Source organism: Gallinula chloropus (assembly GCF_964237585.1).
Source record: "Gallinula chloropus genome assembly, chromosome: 35".
Classification (NCBI taxonomy): Eukaryota; Metazoa; Chordata; class Aves; order Gruiformes; family Rallidae; genus Gallinula; species Gallinula chloropus.
This window is the reverse complement of record NC_140120.1, coordinates 114,292-139,062: the sequence shown is the minus strand read 5'-3', so window position 1 is coordinate 139,062 and position 24,771 is coordinate 114,292. Positions and strand designations below refer to the sequence as shown.

The following is a 24,771-nucleotide window of genomic DNA, read 5'->3' as shown; positions in this document are numbered from 1 at the left end:
TTCCCCCCTCCCTGTGCTCACTAAAACTACTCACAGTTCAAAGTGCAACAGTGACACACAATACTGATATATAAAAAGGTGACAGCTTATAACAGTGTTGGACTACAGTAGTGACAATATATAATAGTGATAATACATAATAGTGATAATAATGGTGATAATATGTTAGTGATAATATATAATAGTGATAAGTTATAATGTTGATAGCTTATAATATTGATAGCTTATAATAGTGATAGCATAAGGCACATTGAGTGACTGATAAGTCAGAGGTAGCTTAGACAGTAGGGTATACTAGGGACAACCACAGAGGTAGTGCTCAGTGGTTACTTTCTTAAAGCATCTGTCTGTTTTCTACAAAGAGAATGTTAACCCTCTCTAGACGACTCTTGACGAATGCTGTGAGCTTGTTCAGTACGCAGGGTCCGAAAATCAGTGCTATTATGATCATTACAACTGGTCCCAACAAGGTAGATATTAAGGTGGTTAGCCATGGCGAGTAACTAAACCATGATCCCAACCATCCTTATTGGGCCTCTCTTTCCTTTTTCCTCTGAGCTAACCTTTCTCTCAGTTGAGCCATCGAATCCCTGACTAATCCAGTGTGGTCAGCATAAAAGCAGCATTCCTCTTTCAAGGCGGCACAAAGGCCTCCTTGTTGCATGAACAGGAGGTCTAATCCTCGTCTGTTCTGCAAGACAACCTCTGAGAGTGAAGAGACAGATTGTTCTAGATGGGTCATAGATTGCTCGAGTCTTTGCAGATCTTCGTCGATGGCAGTTTGTAGTCGAGCCAGGTCTTGGTGATGGTTCACCGGAGAGGTCACAGGTGCAAGATACCCCTGGTTATAAGGGCAGGCTGTCCTTTAATGCACCACGGTACAGAGGCATGAGGTGCCAGACACACTGGGTGCAGAGGAACGGGGTGCCAGGCACACCCGGTACAGAGACAAGCTTTCCATTACAACACCCCTGTTACATGGGCAGGCTGTCCATTACCACACAGCCTGTGCAGACACATGGGATACAAGAAACCCCCGATACAGCACCCCAGTACAGAGACAAACAGGGCTAGACACACCCTGTACAGAGACAGGCTGTCTGTTATGACACCCCTGGTACAGAGGCAGGCTGTCCGCTGTGACATCCACGGTACACAGGGATGGGGAGAAGAATGGGAAGACAAAAGGTAAACGTTATGGGTTCACTTCAGAAGAGTGTACTGGGACAGACAGCGGAGGGGGAAGTAACAACAGCACTTAGGTTGAAATATGCACAATGGGTGACACACAGGGCAGCTTCTCGCCTGGTGACCAAATAACCACACACAACCGACCACCACTAAGACCTTCCCAGAGACACATCACCGTGTAAACACTAATCACAAAGTAATTCTGTCTTGTTCACACATATTTCCAAACCCACCTGTGATGGATTGAGCCCAGATTGTTTCTAAACACCCACCAGACATTCAATCATTGCCCCCACAGTGGGCTGGGAGAGAGAAACAGAAGAGTGAATGTAATGAAACCTTTGGGCTCAAGATACAAAGAGCATCAAACGTGAAGGGAAACCCAGGGCCTCAGAGCCCCACCCCCAACAGAAGTGGTGTAAAGGCAGTCACTGACCAACTCTCACCTCCCACTGACTGATGCCCAACCAGGCTCCCCTTGGAAAGAAAGCCCTGCCCAGTTTTATCTCCAAGCGGGATGTCCCGTTGATGGAATAACCCCTTTGGTCAGCTTTGTCCCCTCCCACACCCTTGCCAAGCCCCAGCCACCTCCCTGGGATGGGCAGAGTGAGAACAGAGAAGGCCTTGATGCTGTGCAAGCCCTGCTCAGCAATAGCTAAAGCATCTGTGTGATCTCAGCACTGTTTGGGTCGCAGATCTAAAGCACAGCACTGTGCAGACTGCTGGGAGGAAAACCAACTGCGTGCCAGCCTCAGCCAGGCCAAAGATGCTTCTCCACCCCCTCTCTGGGCAGCCTGTTCCAGCCCCTCGCCACTCTCTCTGTAAAAATCTCCCCCCTAATATCCAATCTAAACCTTCCCTCCTTTAGTTTTAACCCATCCCCCTTGTCCTGCCATTATCTACCCCTTTAACAAGCTGCTTCCCCTCCTGTTCCTCTGCTCCCTTCAGGGACTGGGAGGCTGCAATGAGGTCCCCCCACAGCCTTCTCTTCTCCAGGCTGAACCAGCCCATCTCCCTCAGCCTCTCTTTGTAGGGGAGCTGCTCCAGCCCTCTGAGCATCCGAGGGTCCAGGTGCCCCCCCCGCCTGATGGACCCTGGGGGCCAGTGTCCTTCCCTTGTGCCTGCTGGGGATACCAGCGGGTGCTGCAGAGCAGTGGGACCCTGTCCACTTCTCTCCATCCCATTGCTTACAGCTGCACTGCTGCCCCTGGCTCCATGGCAGGGGAGGATGCTGAGCTCTGCAGGGCTTCTCCAGAGGCATTCCCTTGCCTTGGCCATGGCTCTCCAGAGGAAAAGGCCTGAGCGCCTCTGGCACCTGCAGGGATGGGTGGTGGCTGTAATCTCCTGGAGCAGGTTTTCCATCCAGCAGATGGGCTCTAAAGGTGGCTTTGCCAGCAGCAAAGTAGATCCATTAGACTCTTCCTGCTTTTGTTCTGCCTTCCTCAAGCTGTGCCAGGGAATTCCAGCTGCTCCTGAAGGGCTCCCTCTTAGGAGGTCTTCTAGCTGTCCCTGTGACAGCTCTGTCTGTGGGACAGGGCAGGGTGCTGCCTTTCATGCTGCCTGGGGACATGGTGACAGCACTGTGAGGTGGCAGTGATGTCTGGTGTGAAGCCCCGCCCACCGCAGCTCCCCCCAGGGAAGCCCCTCCCACTTAAGTTCTGTCCATCAAAGTACCAACAGACCGTGTTTGAAACCAGACAGGCTTTGAAAAGCAAGTGAGGAGGATCTCCAAGGATGTTTGGGACTTTCATCCACTTCCCGTCCCCATCTTTCCACTCAGGGGTCTGGGTATCAGGAGAGAAACTGCTCTGATTACTAAAGACAGGCAAGAAAGGCATCAAGTACCTCAGACCTTTCTACATCCCCAGTCACAATGGATCCCCCCCAACCAATAAAGGTGGAAGATTCTCCTTTTCATTAATGATTTAATAATTTTATTATAATATTTTAAAATGTCTCAGGGCACTGCAGGGATGTGCCTGGGCACGGTGCCAGCAGGAAACCACAGGCTGCTGCCCGGGGGGAGCAGGGCGAGCGCTGCGAGGTCACGTGGGCTGTGGTTTGTGCACCTGCAGGCTCCAGCTCCCGCTCTGCCCGGGGGGAATAACGGCCCCTGGGTGACACGCTGAGAGCCAGGGACACGGCTGAGCCCCTGGGCTGCGTGTCTGCTGCCAGGGCAGGGACACGGCCCAGCCCGGGCTCCTCCTGCGAGGGACCCGCCGTGGGGCTCTGCGGGGAGGAAGGGGCCAGCCAGCACTCCTGGGCTGGAGCTCTGCCCCTGGCCAAGGGCTTGTCCCAGCTGCTGCTCCCAGCACAGCGGGGCTGGAGCAGGAGCAGGGGCTGTTTCTCTTCCAGCCTGACACAGACCCGCAGCAGTCCCAGCTCCGTGGCTCCCACGGCTTGGCGGTGCCTGGACGTTCTTGGCCTTGGGTTCTTGGATGAGCCCAGCAGAGGAGATGCTCGTTGCTCCCAGTGCCCCCAGCAGGGACCGAGCGGGGACAGACCCATTTCTCCTCCACACCCAGCTTGTCCCATGACCATCCCCTGCCCCAGTGACCGTGACATGCGCAGCGGGACCTCTGTGTCCCTCATATATGGTCATGAATGGAGCTGGAAGAGTTCATTGGAGGGCTGGGCTGTGTCAGAGGGGAGATACCTCCCGATAACGACTAAAAAGGGGCTGCTGCTTTGATTGGCTCCTCATGCAGCTGGGTCTGCATCTAAGAGATATATTACCCTTTCATCACTGTCATCTCTGTGGGTCCCCAGGAGCTGTGACAGGGAGTGTGGTGCTGCAGGGCTGTTCCAGCAGGACAGAAGGCTGAGGCTGGGGATGGAGGGTCTCCTGTCCCTTCGGGTGCTGTGGCTGCTGCTCTGGGTTCATCTGTGCAGGGGTAAGTGCAGCATCTTTGTCCCACAGAGAGCGTCAGCTGGCTCTAGTGGGAACATGGAGGTATCTCTGAGAATGGGGTGTCTTTGGAGGTGCCACTGAGATGAGGGGCAGACAGTGTTCAAGTCAACTGAACTTGAGCCTTTCCTTGTGGATCTGGGGGCACAGGGCTGTTGCAGGGGGGATCTGGGCTTGTGGGGAGATTGTGCCCTGGGAAGATCCAGGCACAGTATATGGGTGGGAAGGGGAAGGTGGTGGTTGAGTTTGGAAGAGGTGCTGCTGGCTGTGGGGTGGTGAATAACCCAGTGGGGTTAGAGCTGAGCACCTCCAGCATGGGGAAGGCCTTGGGGACAAATGTGAGCCTGACACTGCCCTGAGGACAGCATGGAAGGGTACACCATGCACACTGGTTCCTGGGAAGGAGGAACCTCCAGACCTGTGGTCTAGTGTTCAGTGCTCTCCTGAAGGTTCCCATGTTTGTGCTTGCAGGGGCTGCAGAGGTGAGGCTGGAAAATGGTGGTGGACGCTGTGCTGGAAGAGTGGAGGTGAAACAACAGGGACAGTGGGGGACTGTGTGTGGTCTTTTATGGGACAAGACTGATGCTGCAGTGGTTTGCAAGCAGCTGCGCTGTGGGGATGCTGTTGCAGCTCATGACTTTGCACACTTTGGGCCAGGATCTGGCCCCATTTGGATGTCTGGTGTTGGGTGTGATGGCACCGAGTCTGCCCTGTCTGACTGCACAAACTATGGCTCAGGGGAAGGGTTCTGTGATCACAACTGGGATGCTGGAGTGACATGTTCAGGTAAGGGGCCAGCTGGTCACCACCTTTGTTGCCACGATGGGGAAGGGAACTGAGTGTACCCTCAGGGCAGCAAGGGGGTACGGGAAAAGGGCCTGGTGTGGCTGGTCACTGATGAGTTGAGACTGTCATTGATGGTTTCCCTGGTCTCTGAGGAAAGCCCAGTGGCAACCTGCCATTGCCTGACCCCTGATGTGGCTCAGCCCATGCTCCATGGCTGCCTGGTGTAGGGAGATAGATGTGTTCAGGAAAACCTGTCTGGAAGCCATGAGGACCTTGTCGCAGCTCAGATGACACGCACAGCTCCAGGGAAGGAACAAAGGTGGCCAGGGCCTTTTGAGTTTTGTTCCCTGGCAAATAGGAGTGCCCCAAAGCAGAGGAGCTACTCAGAGGGGAGGATCAAAGGGATTAGGATGAAGAGCAGGGTGACCCTTGGCTACCTCCTGTCTCTTACAGGGTCACTCCATGAGAGGTAGGCAGAGAAGGCTGCAGCATCCAATAGCACCTGGGCCCATCACCTCGGGCCAGAGAGCTCTGGGTGCTTCAGGGCCTGGGGCTGGTGCCGAGCACCCCAGGGTCTCCAGAAGAGCAGCAGTTTATCTGAGTGGTGCCTGTGGCTGTGGCTGTGGGAGAACAGCCAGCCCCCAGTGCTGTGCTGATTTCTGGAGAGCAGGGAGGGGCTCTGGTGTTTTTGTGCCATCAGCACCCACTGGGAGCTGCTGGGATGGTTGTGAGGCTCTTGGCCTGTAGCCAGGTGAGAGATGGGGTGAGACATGCTCAGGACGTTGCCAGAGGGCTCTGGGGACTCACAGGGGTCTTTGTTTGCTCCAGGGTTTGTGCGGCTGGTTGGAGGGGGCAGCCCCTGCTCAGGACGAGTGGAGATCCGTGATGAGAACCAGTGGAAAACTGTCTGTGACTCAGACTTTGGTCCCAAAGCCGCTGACGTGGTCTGTGAAGAGCTGCAGTGTGGGGTAGCCCTGTCCATCCCTGGGGCAGCTCCCTTTGGAGAAGGTGTTGGTTCCATCTGGGACAGAGAGCTGCAGTGTTTGGGGAATGAATCCTTTCTGGCCTTCTGCCCCACAGGGTCCCCCAGGGACCCACCCTGCACCCACGCCAACGATGCCAGTGTCATCTGCACAAGTAAGGACTCAGGGTGGGGTGCTGAGTGCTGTGGATGAGCTGGTGGAAGGGAGCAGGATGGGGACAGGACACACAACTGGGTTTGAAGGCAGGAGGGGTGATGTGGTTTTCTGCAGCCCTAAGAGATTGCAGAAGGAGGAGGAAGGAAGGCTGTCCATCTGGACAGTCCTACAGCTGCCATAGGTGAAGAGCACCAATGCCCCTTTTCCCCTCTTCCTCTGTCCCCAGAGTACACAGGGTTCAGGCTGGTGAATGGCAGCACGGCTTGTGATGGGCGGGTGGAGGTCCAGGTGCTGGGGACCTGGGGCACCCTCTGTGACTCCCACTGGGACCTCTTGGACGCCCACGTTCTCTGTCGCCACCTCGGCTGCGGGTTTGCTGAGGCCCTTCCTGGAGGAGGGCGTTTTGGGAGAGGCACCGGCCCCACCTGGAGAGAGTCATTCCACTGTGATGGGACTGAAGCCCAGATGGGACACTGCCCAGTGACTGCCCTGGGAGCCTCCCCATGCTCCCACGACAGGGACGCTGCTGTCATTTGCTCAGGTGAGTGCTGGGAAAACAGCGTCTTACCCCCATTGTCCCCTGGGGTGTGACATGGCCACCCAAAGCAAGGGACCCCATGGTGGGTGCAGGGTGAGCTTCTCCCTGGAGAAACCCTCCCTTCACCTGGAGTGATCTGGAGAGCTTGATCTGCTCCCACTGAACGCTCCGAGGTGGGAGAGCTGACACTGAACAGGGTCAGACATCTCTGCCCTCCTGGGGCACCTTGAGCCACCAGCAGCCTTGGGGTCAAACCAGCTCCCAGTCCCTGATCCCCAGGGGTGCAGAGGGGCAGAGATGTGTGGGGTGTCCCATGTACCAGCAATGCCAGGGCAGAGGATGAGCAAGGCTTCTCCTGGTGCTGTCCATCCCCAGGCCATCCCACCATCTGCTGCTCCCTCCTGCAGGAGCTGCCCCATCTGCCTCAGCAGGGACATGTTGGGTGTCTGTGCCCCACCAAGAGCAAAGAGAGTCTCTTGCCCAGCAGGGCTCAGTCCCTGGGAAACCAACCATGAGAAAAGCTGCCCCCAAAGCTCAATGCAGAGTGCTTGGGCAGGCAATAGGTCTCAAGGGCTCCGTCAGGCTTCCAGAGCCTGGAGAGGCACTGCAGGTCTCTGGGCTCTCTGGTGCTGCAGAGGCTGGGCCATGGCTGCTCTCCCCAGGCTCAGACAGCTCCGGGGCCCTGCGGCTGGTGGGTGGAGGCAGCCGGTGTGACGGGCGAGTGGAGATCTTCCAGCGCGGGACCTGGGGCCGAGTCCTGGATGACCAGTGGGACGTGCAGGAGGCCAGCGTGGTGTGCCGGCAGCTGCGGTGTGGGGAGGCAGAGAGAGCCTACAACCCCCCAAAGCCTGAGAGAGGGACGGGTCCTGTGGGGCTGCGAGGGGTGCGGTGCGCAGGGCATGAGCCCCACCTGACCCTCTGCAACACCTCCCTGCCCGAGAGCGCGCTGGCAGCTGGGATTGCCGAGGACGTGGGGGTCGTTTGCCGGGGTGAGTGGCACTGCAGGGACCCCCGGGCTCTGGGCTGGGTGGGCACCATCCCCTGACAGCAGCCGGGCTTCTTCCTGCTGCAGGGAGCCGTCGGGTGCGGCTGGTGAACGGGCCCGGGCGCTGTGCAGGCAGAGTGGAGATCTACTACCGGGGCAGCTGGGGGAGCGTCTGCGATGACGGCTGGGACCTGCCCGACGCCGCCGTCGTCTGCCAGCAGCTGGGTTGCGGAGGGGCAGTGGAGGCCGTTGGCTCTGCTGCCTTCGGGGAAGGCGCCGGGCAGGTCTGGCTGGGCAGCGTGAGCTGCTCGGGGGCCGAAGCTGCTCTCTGGGACTGCCCGGCACGGCCCTGGGGGCAGCCCGACTGCGGGCACAAAGAGGACGCCGGAGTCGTCTGCTCAGGTCTGTGCTGGGAGCTGTGCTGGGAGCCCAGGGACAGGGGAGGTGGGGACAAGGGGACAGCCGGCAATGGCCGAGGCTGTCCCTGGCTGCTGCTGAGCCCAAGCCCATGCTGGGGACACCCACGCACAGGTCCTCTCTGTCCCACATGGCGTCTCTGGGGAGTTTTCCCCAAGGGTTAGCGGGGAGGAGAGGGTTGTCTGTCTGTCAGGGGCTGCCAGGGTGACTGTCTGGCCATGCATTTTCCTTGTCTGGGGGCGTCAGGGGCACCCCTGATCCTACATCCCTGCACCATCCTCTTCCCTTTGGTGTCTCTCCTCACAGAGTTTGTGGCCCTGAGGCTGGAGAAGAACGGCAGCTGCTCCGGGCGCCTGCAGGTTTTCTATAACGGGACCTGGGGCAGCATTTGCTCCAACTCAATGACTCTCCAAACGGTGTCTCTGGCGTGCAAGGAGCTGGGCTGTGGGGAGGCATTATCCTTGGACCCATTCCTGACTTATGGAACGCTGCCTGGCCGTGCCTGGGTGGATCGTGTGGAGTGTGGGAGGAGTGACACCTCCTTCTGGCAGTGTCCCTCCGCTCCCTGGCACCCACAGTCCTGCACTGACCTGCGCGATGAGACCCACATCACCTGCAAGGGTAACTCTGAGCCACCCGGGCACCAGCATCCCCAGATTCTGCTCCCTTCTGGGCACTGTCAGGCACAGACAGAGCCCACAGGGGCTTTTCCATGCCAGACCCTTCTGCTGCTGGTGGTGGCACAAAGGAGCCTTCAGCTCTCAGACCCCACACATTCAGCAGCACTGGGCAGCCAGGCTGCCAGCAGAGCCTGGGGGAGGCACACACCCTCGGGGTGTCTGAGAGGAGGCTCCCCAGGACCTGCACACCCAGCCTCTCAGCATGTCTCCTCCTCCTCCTCTGCAGCTGTTTTTCAGGGTTCTATACTGGTTTGAGGGGTGCTATACTGGTTTTGGGGTGTTCACAGTGGTCTCAGTGTTACATTCTGGTTTTCAGGGGGGTCTATACTGGTTTGAGGAGGTTCTGTACTGGTTTGGGGTTCTATACTGGTTTGGGATACTCTATACTGGTTTTGGTGGTCCATAGTCTTTTAGGGGAATTCATACTGGTTTGTGAGGTTTTATACCGGTCTTGGGAGTTCTATACTTGTTTCTGGGGTTTCATACATGTTTTGGGTTTTTTACTGGTTTTAGGGCATCTATACGGGGTTTGGGTAGTTCTGTACTGGTTTGGAGGGTTCATACTAGTTTCAGGGGGTATATAATGGTTTTTGGGGGGTTCGTACTGGTTTGGGGGTGGGTGCATACTGGTTGGGAGAGCCCCATGGCAGCCCCATGGCAGCCCCACCAGTATTGCCAGTAACCACCCCACCAGTGTCCCCAGTAACCTGCCCCTCAGTATTCCCATTACCCACAGTATCCCAGTTAACCCACAGCTCTCCTTCTCCTCCTCTGCAGCTGCACCCAGGACCGAAGCACCAACCCCCCGAGCAGGTAACCTGCCCTGTGTGTCAGCGCCGGCTCTTCCCAGGGCCAGGCTGTGACCCACAGCCAGGGGGAAGGGGCTCCTTGCCAGGGAAGGACTTACCGAGGTGGGATGTCAGTCCCCAGAAGGGTGGGACCTTCCCCATCACTCCCCCCTGGGGTCCCTTACCCCGGTGTCACGGGGTCAGGACTGTGGTGTCACAGCCCCCCACCTCTCCCAGTCCTGGGGCTGCTATTTCTGGCTTCCTGCCTGTGCAGATGCCACCCGGGACCGTCTGACCAGCAGCAGGAGAGAGTCCTTGCTTGTCACCATCTGCATCATCCTGGGAGCCCTTCTCTGCTTGCTCCTGGCCCTCCTGGCTGGGCAAGCGTGGAGTGCCAGGGCTGGGCACAGAGGTGGGTTTGTTCCCCATGGTCCCAGGTGAAGATGTGTGTTGGCAAGGCCAGGGGTGCTGTGGGGTGTCAGTGAGTGGTACAGGCAGAGCTGGGGGGACAGGAGTGTGTGCTGCCCACAGTCCCATGTGTCACCCCATTGACTGCCTGACCACGGGCAACCAGCAGGAAGGGGGAGAGAGAGTCCAGACATGGGGGGAGTCAGGGATGGAGACAGGAGAGAAATGGCACAGCTGGGCTGGGGAGATGGGATAAAAGGGGGATAGATGAGGATGTGCCAATGGGAGTGCTCTGGGGAGATGGGGAGGGGGCTCTGGGCTGGGGAGATGGGATAAAGAGGGATAGATGAGGATGTGACACTGGGAGTGCTCTGGGGAGATGGGGAGGGGGCTCTGGGGGTGCGAGATGCTGGGAGAATCATTGGGCAGCACCTCCCATCCTTTCAGCATCAGGACCCCTGGCTGCTCCTCCACCCAACCCTTACCTCCCCCCAGCAGGGCAGGGGCTGTGTAATGGATCCACTGGGCAGAGAATGGACAGCTCCAGGGGAGAGGAAAGGCAGGAGCTGCTCCAAGCTCAGCAGCAGGAACAGGATCCAGGGTCCAGAGGGGCACAAGGGCTGTCTCTGAGGGACAGTGCGAGGGTGTTGCTGCCCCTGACCATCTCCAAGGGGACATTGCCCTTCCTGAGGAAGTGGCAGCAGTGACTGAACAGCACAGTGGGGCTGTGCTGTGGGGACAGCCCTGGGCTGAGCCAGGGGAACAGGGCAGGGGGAGCAGATCAGGATCCATCCCTTCTCTGCCCATCCCTGAGCCACATCCCTGAGCCAGCCCTGCCTCTGTCTGCAGCCTCTGAGCGAGCCTGGGAGCCCTTCCCTGAGGCCCTGTACGAGGAGATCGGGTACAGCCCAGCATTGGAGAAGCAGGCAAGGTTCAGCATGTCAGGTGGGTGTGGGTCCCTCATGGGGACTGTATCTCTAAGGCTCTTTCCCCTGGCCTCCACCTAAGACTGACCCCCTGCAGCCCCCTGGCCCAAGGTCCCTGCATCACTGGGGCTGTGGGTTCTGTGGGGAGAGCAGCCAGGTCTTGGAGTTGGAGAAGAGCTTCATCCTCACCAGCTCGTCCTGTCCCAGCCAGTGGACAGCCCCTCACTGCATGTCCCTACATCCCATTGTCAGCTGAGGGGTGAGGGAAGGGGCTGTCCCGGGGCAGCTCTGGGAGCCCCTGTCAGTTGGGCATTTTCCCAGGAGAGCAAGGAAACTCCTGACCCCTCATCCAATGCAGCCCTGGCTCGGTGGGTCCCCTGTCCCCAGCAGCACTGAGCACAAGCTGGGTCAGCAGAACTCACCCCATAAAGCTTCCATCACTCTCTCCAGGCTCCTACTCAGAGGGGTCCCTGAACAAGATGCAGACCCACTATGAGGACATTGAGGAGGAGGATGGTCCAGGATCAGCACCAGGTAATGGGGGACAGGAAGGGGTGGATCTCTCCTCTCTGCACACTGGTGATGGACACCAATGTCACCGTGAGCAGCAGGGGAGGAAATGGGCAGGGGAATCCTCTGGTGCTGCCAAATCCAGTGTCTGAGGCCCATGTCCCTGCCCATCCTCCCTTCCTCTGCTCTGCAGGACTTTTCTTTCACTGTCAGCATCTCCCCTCCCCTTTCAGACATGCCTGTCATGCCCAGAGATGACCCAGCAGATGGCTATGACGATGCCAGGGAGGTTTCTGAGCCTGGGGAGGATCCTGTGTCTGGGCAAGGAGACTGGGAAATGCCCAGGGCACCAGAGGATGGAGCTGGTCCCAGGGATGCACCTGGAGGTGAGAGGGACAGACAGTGCTGTGGGTTCCTGGGGTGCCAGATGAATTGCTGCCATATTGAGAGCCCACAGTCTGGCAATAGACCAACCTGCCCTGGGTGTTTTCCTTGGGGGGGACCCTTGGTGGAAGAGGGAGGTAAATATTTCTCCACTGGTGAGGAGAAGGGAGGAAGGTGATGTACAGGTCAGGACGGGCACCTCGTGGGACGATCACTCAGTGGGCTGCCTTGCTGCTTGCAGGGACACACCTGCTCCCCCAGAGAAGTGCTGAGGCCCCTGGAGCTGAGGGAGATGCCTGGTCCCCTCCCCAGGACAGCACAGGCTATGACGATGCTGAAGAGGTGTCTCTGGCACATCCCCCTGAGGACACCAAGGCTGTGACACCAGAGCTCAGTGCACAGCAGCCCCTGAGCCCTGGGCCAGCACAGCCCAGCCCGGCCATGCAGCTGGGTGCAGCCAGGAGGGAGGAGAGGTCTGTGCAGCTGGCAGAGCCCTGAGCACCAGGGACCCATCTCCCTTCTCCCAGGGGCAGCAGAAACAGCCTGGGGTTTGCCCTCTGTTTATTCTCCTGTGGTCACTCTGTGCCTCCCCACTTGTTCCTATTAAAGCCTTTGGGGTAGGAAGGGGTATTTTTCTCCTTCTCAACTCTGTAGGAGGGAACTCCTCCTCCCCCTCCTTCCTCACTGACCCTGGTGTATCTGGGCTCTTTCCTCATGTTCCCCCCCTCCTCCCTTACCCCTGTCCCAGTCTGGCATTTGTGCCCTTTCTAAAGCCACCCTCACAGAGCAGCACCCCCTCTGCTGATGTGCTCAGCTGATGGCAGCAGTAGGGCTGCTGCAGGGCTGCCTGGACATGGGGGAACCAGAATGGGGAACCCAATTTCCCTTCTCAATGGGGCTCCTGCTGCCTCTCTGCTGCCAAAGGCACTGATGTGGAGTCCCACACAGAGTAACATCTCTGACACTGTTGAGAAACCCAAATGACTCTCTGGAGGGGGAGGGACACAGAGAATGCCCTGACACTGAGGGAGTAAAGGGTTGGGCTGACCAGTTGAGTTTTGGGGTGACCAGTTGAGGGTTGGGGTGAAAGGGGTTGATGTTGGAGGGAAACGGTGAAAGCCGGAGGCCAATGGCCAAGGGTTGGGTCAACTGGGTCAACTCTTGATCCAACCATCAAAGACCCTGGGATGGGTTTTCTGGGAAGGGGCTGGAGATGGTTGGGACGCCCAATATGCATCATCAGTCAATGACGATGACACGGCCACCGACTACTGTGCCAGAGATGGTGGTGGTGGTGCTGATGGTGGTCACCACCCCACTGCCATGTCCCCACCTCCTGGCATCTCCCTGGCATCCTGGCACAAAGATCCAGGTCTCGTTCAAGCACAAACCCCCAAACCATTGGAATTTCACCCTAATTCTTCCCGGAATCCCAGCCAGGACTCATCCAGCTTCACCTCTGGTCACTGCAGGATGTTCTCCATGCTCAAGGAGCCAGGAATTCCCCCTAATCCTCATATCTCCCCCAAAATCCTCACGTTTCCCCCAAAATCCTCTATTTCCCTCCCAAATTCCCTAATTCTCACATTTTCCCCAAAATTCCCTCAAGGGAAGAGACTATTACCAGACTGTTACCAAGGATGGGTGCCACGACGAGAGGGAAGAGGCTGCCAATCAGTGTGACTGATAAAGCAACTTCTCCTTCATGGCAAGCACACCCTTCCTTTGATACTGTTCCTACCACGTGTTGTACTTGTCGTATTCTAATTGGCTCTTAGCTAAAGGTGACATTTACATACCCCACCCATCTGGCAGCCTGGGAATCATGTCTCTTTCTCAGTCCCAGGAGCACTGAATCCTTATCACACCTCCTGCTCCCACATCTTGTGGCCTTGCTGCACGAGACACAAGAACACCCTGACCGATTGTTGACCCTTCTGTGCTCACCAACACGGCGTGGGGCCTGGTCTGACTGAGCTACACAGGCGACTGCTTGGACAGCTGCTCCACAGGCTCATGGCCTGGCTTCTCAAGCCATTCTGACACACCCAGGAGGCCAGGAAGGACAATGGCATCTTGGCTTGTATCAAAAACAGTGTGGCCAGGAGGTCTGGTGAGGGGATTGTGCCCCTGTGCTGGGCATTGGTGAGACTGCACCTTGAGTGCTGAGTCCAGTTCTGGGCTCCTCACCATAAGAAGGACACTGAGGTCCTGGAGTGAGTCCAGAGAAGGGTAATGAGGCTGGGGAAGGGGCTGGAGGGCAAATCCTGTGAGGAGCGGCTGAGGGAGCTGGGGGTGTTCAGCCTGGAGAAGAGGAGGCTGAGGGGAGACCTTCTCACCACCTACACTGACCTTACAGGCGGGTGCAGAGAGGTGGGCGATGGTCTCTTCAGCCAGGGGGTAGGATATGGGACAAGGGTAAATGACACCAAGCTGCACAAGGGCAGGGTCAGATCAGATGTTAGGAAGAATTTTTTACTGAAAGAGTTGTCAGGGCCTGGAACAGGCCGCCTAGGAAGGGGGTTGAGTCACCTTCCATGGATGTGTTTAAAAAAACAGGTCGATGAGGTACTTAGTGATATGGTTTAGCTTAGGATGGGAACAGTTGGACTTGATGATCTTAAAGGTCTTTTCCAACCTTGTGATTCTCTGATTCTTTTTAATGTTTCCATAAATGACCAGACAAGTGGACTAGAGGGTGTCTTAAGTAAATTTGCATATGACACCAAATTGGGAGGAGCTGTTGACTCTGATGAGGGTGGAGAAGCCTTGCAGAGACCTGGACAGGTCAGAGAGCTGGGCAGTCACCAACACCATGGAGTTTAACAAGGGGAAGCACCAGATCCTGCACCTGGGAAGGGGCAGCCCTGGCTGCACATACGGACTGGGGGGTCAGACACTGGAGGGATCTGAGGGTCTTGGTCGACAGCAAGTTAAACACGAGCCAGCAGTGTGCCCAGGCAGCCAGGAGGGCCAAGCGTATCCTGGGGTGCATCAAGCATGGCATTACCAGCCGGTCCAGGGAGGGGATTGTCCCACTCTACACTGTGCTGGTGCAGCCTCACCTCAAGTGCTGGGTGCAGTTTTGGGCTCCACAGTACAAGTGGGACATTAAAATATTGGGAAGTGTCCAGAGGAGGACAATGAGGATGGTGAAGAGTCTGGAGGGGAAGTCTCATGGGGAGAGGCTGAAGTCCCTTGGTTTGTTCAGCCTGAAGAAAAGGAGACTGAGGGTCTCATTGCAGTCTGTGGCATCCTGAGGAGGGGGAACAAAGGGACAGGTGCTGATCTCTCTTTGGTGGCCAGTGATAGAACCTGAGGGAACAGCATGAAGCTGTGATGAAAGGTTTAAGCTACATGTTAGTAAGAGGTTCTTTACTGAGAGGGTGGTCAGGCCCTGGAACAGGCTGCCCAGGGAAGGGGTCACAGCCCTGAGCTTGACCAAGTTCAAGAAGCATCTGGATGATGCGCTCAGTCCCCTGCTCTGACCTGGCTGGCCCTGTGTGGAGCCAGGGGTGGGACTGGATGATGCTTATGGGTCCCTTCAAACTCAGGAGATTCTATGATTCTATGACCATGACTGAAATCACCACTTGGCAGTGGATCTGCACACCAGTGCTTCTGGTTGCTCTCCAGATTTCCCTTCCCCTTGGACCATTCAGACACCTCCCAACCATCCAGCTGCTGCTCTGAGTTCCAGGGAGTTAAACCCTTGCCTTTCTGGCAGTTGTCTGACTCATTCTGTCTTTAGCCAGATCTTGAGTTGTGGTGATTTCACAGTCTCCTTCCTCACTGGAACATCTCTCACAGGGTTAAGCTTTGTGGCAGGTGAACCTCACTGGTGGCAGATTGCACTTGGCACAGAGTGAGGAGTGTTGAATTTAATGGTGAATCTTGTCAGGTTTCTTGTGTTGTTGGGAAAATAACTCCCTGTGTGGTGCCTGTGTGCAGCCAGTTCTCTAAGGAAAGCAGGGGAGCTGGTACAGAGGGGCTGTAATGCCCCACTGTGGAGTGCAGAGAGACACCTGATGTAAGGACAAGGGAGGCAAGTCCCAGTTGGCTGGTGAGAGTCATGGTGGGCTTGTGGAGATGTGCAGCAAGGTTGTCCCCACTGTCTCAAGGGACACTTTTTCAGAGCAGTCCAGACCTCCTTAGGAGGCACCCTGGATCAATCTCAGTCAGAGGTTGTCACCTCTCCTCTACAGTGAAAATAATAACCTACACCCTTAAAAAGAAATCAATTTTACTCTGAGCTCCCTTTGAAACAGCTTCAATGATCTGTACATCTCTTGAAGACTTGAAGATAATGACATGAAGAGACATAGCTCGTTAGGGCTTGATTTTTATGTTTAATGAGCCCTGGGGTGCATTTGGTGCTGAGTCCTTGAAGCTCAGGTACTGAGAGGAGATTACACAAAAAACTCCATGTCAAAAGCAGAAGCCAAAGTACCTGAAGTATTAATGAGTCCCACTGAGAGCCATTGCTGGCTGAGCCTCCCCAGGGACTCGTTAGCACAGGTAATTGGAGGCCATGTTGGCTGGTAGGCAAAGGCAATGTACAAGCAGCTGAGATGCTGAGAAAGCCCTGGGTTGGTTGGATGAAGCAGAAAGGCCAAGCCCTGACCCCCAGCCCCAGGGAAGACATGTCCTGCCCCTCAGTCATTGCTCAGGCTCTTCCTGGGGCATCGTGGGGTATGTAATGCTGAGGGAGGAACAACAGGATGAGAGTTTCTCCTCATTGTTGGTCCAAAGCCCAGCTAGAAATTCATCTGTCCTCCATTTAAATAAAAGAAAGAGCAGGGAGACCCTCCATCCCCTATCAGATTCAGGAGGAAACATTGTGGAAAGATGAGGCCAAGGCTGAGGTGCTTAATGAAATCTTTGCCACTGTCTTTAGTAACAGGAGCAGTTGTACAGAGAGAATCCAATTCCCTGAGCTGGGAGACAGGGACAGGGAGCAGAATGACCCCACCTCAATCCAGGAGGAGATGGTCCTGCTGCCCCACAGAGATGTGCAGAGATCTGTGGGGCTGAATGGGATGCAGCCAAGGGTGCTGAAAGAGCTGGCAAGGGGGGTTCACCAAGCCACTTTCCATCAGTCCTGGCTGACTGGATCAGTCAATGTAACCCCCTGTATAAGAAGGGACAGAAGGATGATCAGGGAAATTACAGGCCTGATAGTTTGACTTCAGTCCCAGAGAAGCTGGTGGAGCAGATCATCCTGAGCAGCATTATCCAGCTCATGAAGAACCCCCAGGTGATCAGGCCCAGTCAGCTTGGGTTCATAAGGGCAGGTCCTGTTTGACCCACTGGATCTCCCTCTATGACAGGGTGACCTGCTTCTTGGAGAAGGGAAGGGCTCTGGATGTTGTCTGCCTTGACTTTAGCAAGGCCTTGGAAACAGTTTTCAAGAACTTTCTCTTAGAGAAGCTCACTGCTTGTGTCTTGTAAACTATAGTGGTTCAGCCCCAAACAATGGCTGAGCACCACATGCTGCTCGCTCACTCCCGGAGGAGAAACAGACAGAGCTTCTGTGGGTTGGGATAAGGACAGTTTGCTGACAAAAGCACCATAAAAGGGGAACAATATTGGCCCCAATTGCACTCACACCCAGTGACAGCACAGAGAGTACCTTACAAACTCAACAATAGCAGAGTGCTGCACCATGCCATGACCGCCCCTCCCCAACCAGCCCCTTGGATGGGGAAGTGATGTCAGGTGGAAAAACAGCCCAGACAAACTCTGGTCACCTTTGCAGCCTGCTTGGGGAGGTGAACTATGGCCTGTCCAGTACCAGGAAATTATCCAACCCTGTTTCAAAACCAGGCCAAGATCTTACATTTTCAGAGTATTTGGGAGGTTCATAACATCAAGTTTTATTTAAACCATTTGCCATGGACCACCATCCAGGCATCAGTATACAGCTACATATGTGGCCACTTTTTTCCTTAGGCAATGTCTAAAGCCAGCTGGGTGGCTTTCACCTCTGCAAACTGGCTGGATTTGCCTTCTCCATAGGCAGCTTCCTCAACTAGTCGTGTAGGACTCCACACAGCAGCCTTCCACCTCTGATGTTTACCAGCAATGCCACAGGACCCATCAGTGAACAGGACATATTTTCTCTCATTTTCTGGCAGTTCACTGTACAGCGAGGCCTCTTCAGCACGTGGCACCTGTTCCTCTGGTGATATTCCACAATCTTTGCCTTCAGGCCAGTCTGTGATCACTCCCAGGGTTCCTGGGTGATTGGGGTTTCCTATTCCAGCCCACTGTGTGATAAGTGTGACCCACTTGCTCCACGTAGCATGAGTGACATGGTGTGTAGAAGGGGCCTTCCCGTTGAACATCCAGCCCAGCACTGGCAATTAGGGTGCCAGGAGGAGCTGGGCTTCAGTCTCAATCCTCAAACCCCTACCTGTGCTGCCAGTATTTCCTTTTCTGTTAGAGTGTCTGGATCCTCTGTAACCCCGACTCCAAAACCCCAGAGACTGACCTTGAGCCTCCCCTGGTGCTTTCTGCCAGAGTCTCCAGGTAGGGCCATTCTCCCAGGCTGACCTCTAGAACACATTGTTTACATCTGGCCCAGTCTGGACGGGCCCAAGTGCTACTGCATGGACTGTCTCCTGTTTGATCTCTTCAAAGGCTTCTCACTGCTCATTGGAAATCATTCTCTTACCAGGTTACACGGCAGAGAGGGCTGACAATGAGACTGTGGTTTGGGATATGCATTCTCCAGAACCCCACAGTGCCTAGGAAAGCTTGGGTCTCCTTTGTGTTGGTTGATGGAGACATAGCTGCTGTTGTATTGATAACGTCCACTGGGACCTGATGACACCCATCCTGCTATTTTATTCCTAAAAAGTGGATTCCTTAAGCAGGTCCCTTGCCCTTACTTTGTCTGATGGCAAAACCAGCTTTAGCAGAATTCAGGTATTTTCTTTCTCAAAGAATTCCTCTGCTGTGCTGTCCCATGCCATGACATCATCAGTATACTATAGGTGCTCTGGGGCTTCACCCTGCTCTAATGCAGACTGGATCAGTCCATGGCAGATGCTGGGGCTGTGTTTCCAGCCCTAGGGCAGTCGATCCCAGGTGTACTGGATTCTCTTCCAACTGAAAGCAAACTGTGGCCTGTATTCTGCTGCCAAAGGAGTCGAGAAAACCACATTTGCAATGTCACTTGTAGTGTAGCACTTGGCACTCTTCAGGCCCCACCTTGGGCTCCAAAAAGGGCTGTGGTGGTTCTGCTCCAACCAGTGGCTGAGCAGCACAAGCCACTCACTCACTCCCAGAGGAGAAACAGACAGAGCCTCCGTGGGCTGGCCTAAGGACAGTTTACTGACCAAATCACGATGAAAGGCAAATAGCCCACAGTGAATTTCACTTATACCCAGTTATGACCCAGTAACTGCACAACATGATGACCAATCCGATTACTTGGCTGCACTTTGACTGCCCTGGAGGCACCAGGAGTGCCCCTCCCCAAAAAGCCCCTTTTCTTGGGGAGTGATGTCAAGTGGTGTGGAAAACAGCCTGGGCTAACTCAGCTCACCTGTGCTGCCTGCCTGGGGAGGTTAACTCTTCCCTGGCAAGATCCAGGACAGATGGGATGGGATTGGGATGGGGGTTGGATTGGGATGGGGATGGGATGGGGATGATGTAGTCAGGGCACCCATAGATCAGGTGGCGTGTCAGTTTGCCAGGGTTGTTTGCCTGTGCAGCTGTGAAGTCACAGGCTGTAGGAGGTGATAACTGCCCTATGACCTGGCCAAATCCTTCCACAAACTCTGCCAGCCAGGGACTGGCTGCTGAGGGAGGGGGTAATGTTGGAGAGACTGTAACAGTGATCATTAAACTGTTGCCCAGAGGAGCAGCCAGGAAGATGCCCAGGAAGAGCCAGAACGGCAGGAGCTGCAGCTCCCATGGGTTCTGCAAAGGCCAGGAGGAGGAACTGGCTGATGGAGCTGCTGTTGGACATGTGGTGCCTTTGGGTATGGATGGTCCTAACTGTGACCATCTGGTGTCTTTTCATTTGGCTAAAGGAATTCCCCACCAGGCTCAAAAATGCTCCTTATCCCAGGCAGCATTGCTCTATTGGACCTTGAACCCACTCATGTCTCTTGGACCACCTCTGGCCCTTCGGGTGACAACAGGGGTTGGTGTCTGAGCAACTCTCTCCTGGCCTCCACCCTCAGTAATTCCCTTGGGCACTGGGACCAGCAGGTCCCAGGCAGCCATGCTCCTTGACCTTTGCAGAGGGTCAGAGACCCCTGCCTGTCCTTGCCTGGGGGTCCTGTCTCATGCAGAGACAAGGAAAGTTGATTGTCCTGCCCAGCTCTGGTTGGATCAGGAGAAAGGACTCTGCTGGACACAAGGATTTCTCCCCAGCCAAGGGAGGGAAAGTCAGTGAGAACTTCAGTTTCTTTCCAAGTAGGTCCCCTGGAGCTCCAGGGAGGAGTCCAGAGGGGATGGAAAGTATGATGTCTTCACCTGCTCCTCTGCTGTGAGCTGGGCTGGGCTCCTGGGATGGACAGAAGGAGCTCAGAAATATTGCAGCACTGCAGAGAGACAGCTCTGGCCAGGAGCAGCTCCTCTGCCAAGCACACAGGGCTGGGGACACTGCCTGGAGGCACCGAGGGGAGACCTGTGAGGCTGAGAGAGCTGATGGATGCTGAGAGCTCACTGGAGGAGAAATCTCCACAGCCTCTGCCTGGTATGTCTGTGGGTGCAGGGCAATGCAGGTTCTGTTCCTGGAGGGATCTCCTAAAGCTGGGACACGGGGCAGTTTGTGGGCTCTGTCAGGAGGACAGGTTCTCTACAGGACCAGAAGGTGCTGCATGGAAGGGCTGCCCTTCTGCCCCATCAGAGGGACAGGGCAGGACAGCTGTCTTCTCCTGGGCATGGTTGAGAGGTGCCCAGGGCTGTCCTTGTGAGCAGGGTCCCTGCAACCTGGGGTCTGTGTGCTGGGGCAGGGACTCTTCTGCTGCCAGGGGTCAGGACTCAGCCTGCCTGCTGGGCTTTCCACAGCAATAGAGACAGCAGCTGTGGGTTGAAGGAGTGACCCAGGGAAGGGCAGCACAGGTTCCCTCTTCTGTAAGAAAATGCTGCCTGGGTCAGCTTTACTTCCATTTCCAGCTGATTCTTGACACATTCCAAAGGGACTTGTAAAAAAAAAATCAAGGAAGCATTTTCCTGCAAGGCAGTGTCTGCTTTGACTGTTCCTCTCCTGTGGGCTGTGCTGTGGGAGATGAGAACTTATTTCTCCCCAAAGAATATGCAATGAAAACTCAAATCTTATTAAGACTTTGGAGCTTTGCCTGAGCCCTGCACACACAGAGGTTCCCAGGGCAGAGCCCTGATGCCAGGAGGGGTCTGCAGAGCAGAGCTGAGCACAGGGCAGGTTGGATGAGGTCTGTGAGCACAGAGCGGGAGGTGACATGGGCAAAGAGAAGCGTCTGCAGCGACAGCTCCAGGCAGCAGAGACGTTGTCAGGGAGGGAGAAGGAGCTGCTCCCAGCAATGCCCTGGCAGTGGGGATTTGGTACCTCCCTGTCATCCCCCACCGTGCTGATATTTTCCCACAGAAACACCCTGGTTTCTGCCACCCAGCACAGACTCTGCACCCAGAGTTCCAGGGTTTCAGGCTGAGTCTTGTTGTTGGCAACCCAACTCCCTAGTGAGTAGAAACCCATGAGTGCCTGTCTGTCTGTCTGTCCCTGTCCTTCCAGTTTTGGCTGGAGCATTTTTCACTGTTTCCTGTCCTGTAGTTGCTGTCTCTGTCCCACCCTTACCTGGGGCTCTGGGCATGTCCTTTGGTGGGGCTGGCACTGAGCTGACCCTCACTTCGGGACACCCATCTGTAGGACTGAAACTATTCACTGACTGCTGCCAGGCAGGACTGAGTTCTCCAGAGCCCACAGCCAACCCTCCTCCCACCAGTGGCACACTCAAGCCAGCACAAAGCAGAGCTCCCAAAAGGGACCTGACAAAAATCTTCCTGAATACAGAGTTAATCTGAGGGTGTTTCCTAAGACTTGCTAGAGGTTTTTGTCAGAGGAGCTCCCTAACTTCTTGCTTCCTTTTCCTCCTTTCACAGGTCTCCACACCTGACAGCAGCAGATGTCCAACAGCAGCAGCTCCATCAGCCAGTTCCTCCTCCTGCCCTTTGCAGACACACGGGAGCTGCAGCTCCTGCACTTCTGGCTCTTCCTGGGCATCTACCTGGCTGCTCTCCTGGGCAATGGCCTCATCATCATCACCATAGCCTGTGACCACCACCTCCACACCCCCATGTACTTCTTCCTCCTCAACCTCTCTGTTCTTGACCTTGGCTGCATCTCCACCACTATTCCCAAATCCATGGCCAATTCCTTGTGGGACACCAGGGCCATTTCCTACACAGGATGTGTGGCTCAACTCTTTTTCTTCGTATTTTTAATTGCAACAGAGTACTATCTCCTCACTGTCATGGCCTATGACCGCTACGTTGCCATCTGCCACCCCCTGCACTACGGGACCCTCCTGGGCAGCAGAGCTTGTGTCCACATGGCAGCAGCTGCCTGGGCCAGTGGGTTTCTCAATGCTGTGCTGCACACAGCCAGTACATTTTCACTGCCCCTGTGTAAGGGCAATGCAGTTGACCAGTTCTTCTGTGAAATCCCCCAGATCCTCAAGCTCTCCTGCTCAGATGCCTACCTCAGGGAAACTGGAGCCATTGTGGTCAGCATTTGTTTAGCTTTTGGTTGTTTTGTGTTCATCGTGGTGTCCTATGTGCAGATCTTCAGGGCTGTGCTGAGGATCCCCTCGCAGCAGGGACGCCACAAAGCCTTTTCCACCTGCCTCCCTCACCTGGCCGTGGTCTCCCTGCTTGTCAGCACTGGCATGTTTGCAAACCTGAATCCCCCCTCCATTTCTTCCATGTCTATGGACCTGGCAGTGTCATTTCTTTACTCGGTGTTTCCACCAGCAGTGAACCCCCTCATCTACAGCATGAGGAACCAGGAGCTCAAGGATGCCATGTGGAAACTGATGACTGGATGTTTTAAGCAACAATAAACTGCTCATATCACCAACACTGTAACTCATTTCATGACTCTTTAGTAGGGCTTTTAGGTAATATTTTTGGGGTTTTTTTTCCCTTCTAGTTTTTGTAAGGTAACTAAAATCCAAATAGTTGTAGAAGTCTTGACTTCTTTAATGAGAACGACTTGAAGAGACATGCTTGTAAGGCTTTTCTCTATTTTAATGATATCTTTTCTTCTGTGTCTACAGACCTCACATACTAAGCGGAGCGTGATGAAACCGCTGAAGAGGTTAAGTCAGGAGTAATGCCCAAAGTACCTTGAAGCATTAACAGGCCCCATCGACAGCCATTCCTGACAAAGCCTCCCCATGGGCTCCTTAGAGCAGACAACTGGAGGCCATGAGGACAAACCCAGGCAAAGCAGAGGCAGCTCTGATGCTGAGGACACCCTGGCTTGGTCTGATGAAGCAGAAATGCCAAGTGCTGACCCCCTGCCCCTGGGCAGGGAGATCCTGACCCTCACCTGTGTCTCAGGGCTCTTCCTTGGGATGTGGGGAGTGTGACACCAAGGGAAGGACAGGGATGTGACACATGGAGGCCTACCCTGGGGTGGGTGCAAGGGTAAAACAATGCTCTGTGGCCATGAGGACAATGTGTCTCCTCTGAAGCCTCTGTGGCAGGGACATCAGCCACAGCTAAGGGGGCAAAAACCTCATTACTATCAGGCCCTTTCATCCTGGCTGGCACCCTTGGCCATCTGCACCACAGCCCATCCCACACTGCCCCACACCTGTGCCTGTTTCCCTATAGGCTGCAAGCACCCAGCACCCTTCCCAACCTTGATCTCACCCCATGATGTCCCTGCCTGTACTGCTGTCTCTCCATCCCCACCAGCTGCTCCCACAGACACAAAGCCACCAGCTCATCCACACTTCCTCAAAGTGACATTTTACACCACAGCACTGCCCTCAGAGTGACATTTCTTTATCCTCACGTCCACTCTTACCTTCAAAGCTGCAGTTTCAGTGGATTTGATACCCTATGTGCTTTCCACATACCACAGACAGGGCTTCCCTTAGCCTCCCCTTCCCCGACCTATAGAAGCAATGGTCACTCAACCTCTCCACACAAGACCCCTAATTGTAACTTGGCAGACTTTTACTGCCCACACGAGTGTTCCTCCCCATTTCTCCAGACTGGGGAGCCCCACACTAGGACTGACTGCTCCAGACTTGGCCTCACTGGTGCTGAGTCCAGATGGACCAGAACAGCACTTGTCTGCATGGCCACACTCCTGACAGTGCAGCCCAATGTGCTCATGGCCAGATTCCTGTTCAGCACCTCTGACTGCTATGGCTTCCCCTGGAATGACCAAATTCTTCTCCTTGCAGCCAGTTCTCCACCCATCATGTCTGAGCTGCCTTGATGTGGGGGTGTTGTGCTGGAACCTTTTCTCATGGTTTCACCTCATGGGGGTGACCACATGGAAATTAATTCCACGCCAGATAATTAAGATCAGAATAAGAAGATCTCTTCTGGATGGGAATCTTCTTGATATTTTTATTCAAATCTAACTCTAGAGTTTCTCAAGGTTGGTTTGAAGTGACACTCCATTGTGTTAATGCTTCCTGTCTGCTTGCAGATGGCTCTCCAACTTGTGGTGCCACTAACAAAGTGACAGCAACAGGTGTTAAAGAAGGTGAGAAATAAGAAATAAAACCAAGAGATCCTTTCTAAATGACATTGGAGTGGACCCCTGGAAGAAGCCTCATGTCCTCACAGCCTGCTCCCCCTCGTCATAGAACAGAACCACAGTTGTACTTCCAGAGGATCAAAACAGGAGGGCTCAACTCATGAGAATGCTTTGGAAGGACAGTGATGATGTTACTAGACTCGGACAACCACAGAGTACCCGGCTGAAAGGGAACTCAGGGACTATTTGGTCCAACCATGTTCAGCAAGGGCTCAGTCTCAAGAAAAGCACCACACAGACCAACTGGCCCCACCCCCCATCCCACTGACTCTTACAAATGTCTGATGTTGCGGAATCCATCACTTCCCATGGAACATGGTGCAAAACCCTGGTTCT

At 55.1% G+C, this 24,771-nt stretch overlaps 1 protein-coding gene across 1 annotated transcript; it reads left to right on the top strand.

Moving 5' to 3' along the window:
* Positions 1-21,778: 21,778 nt before the first annotated feature.
* On the top strand, positions 21,779-22,714 carry LOC311203068 (olfactory receptor 14A16-like; the record flags this gene model as incomplete). The annotated part of the gene is made up of 1 exon (XM_084277703.1): positions 21,779-22,714. One exon carries the CDS (start codon positions 21,779-21,781, stop codon positions 22,712-22,714), a length of 936 nt encoding a protein of 311 aa, XP_084133829.1.
* Between the last annotated feature and the right edge of the window lie 2,057 nt (positions 22,715-24,771).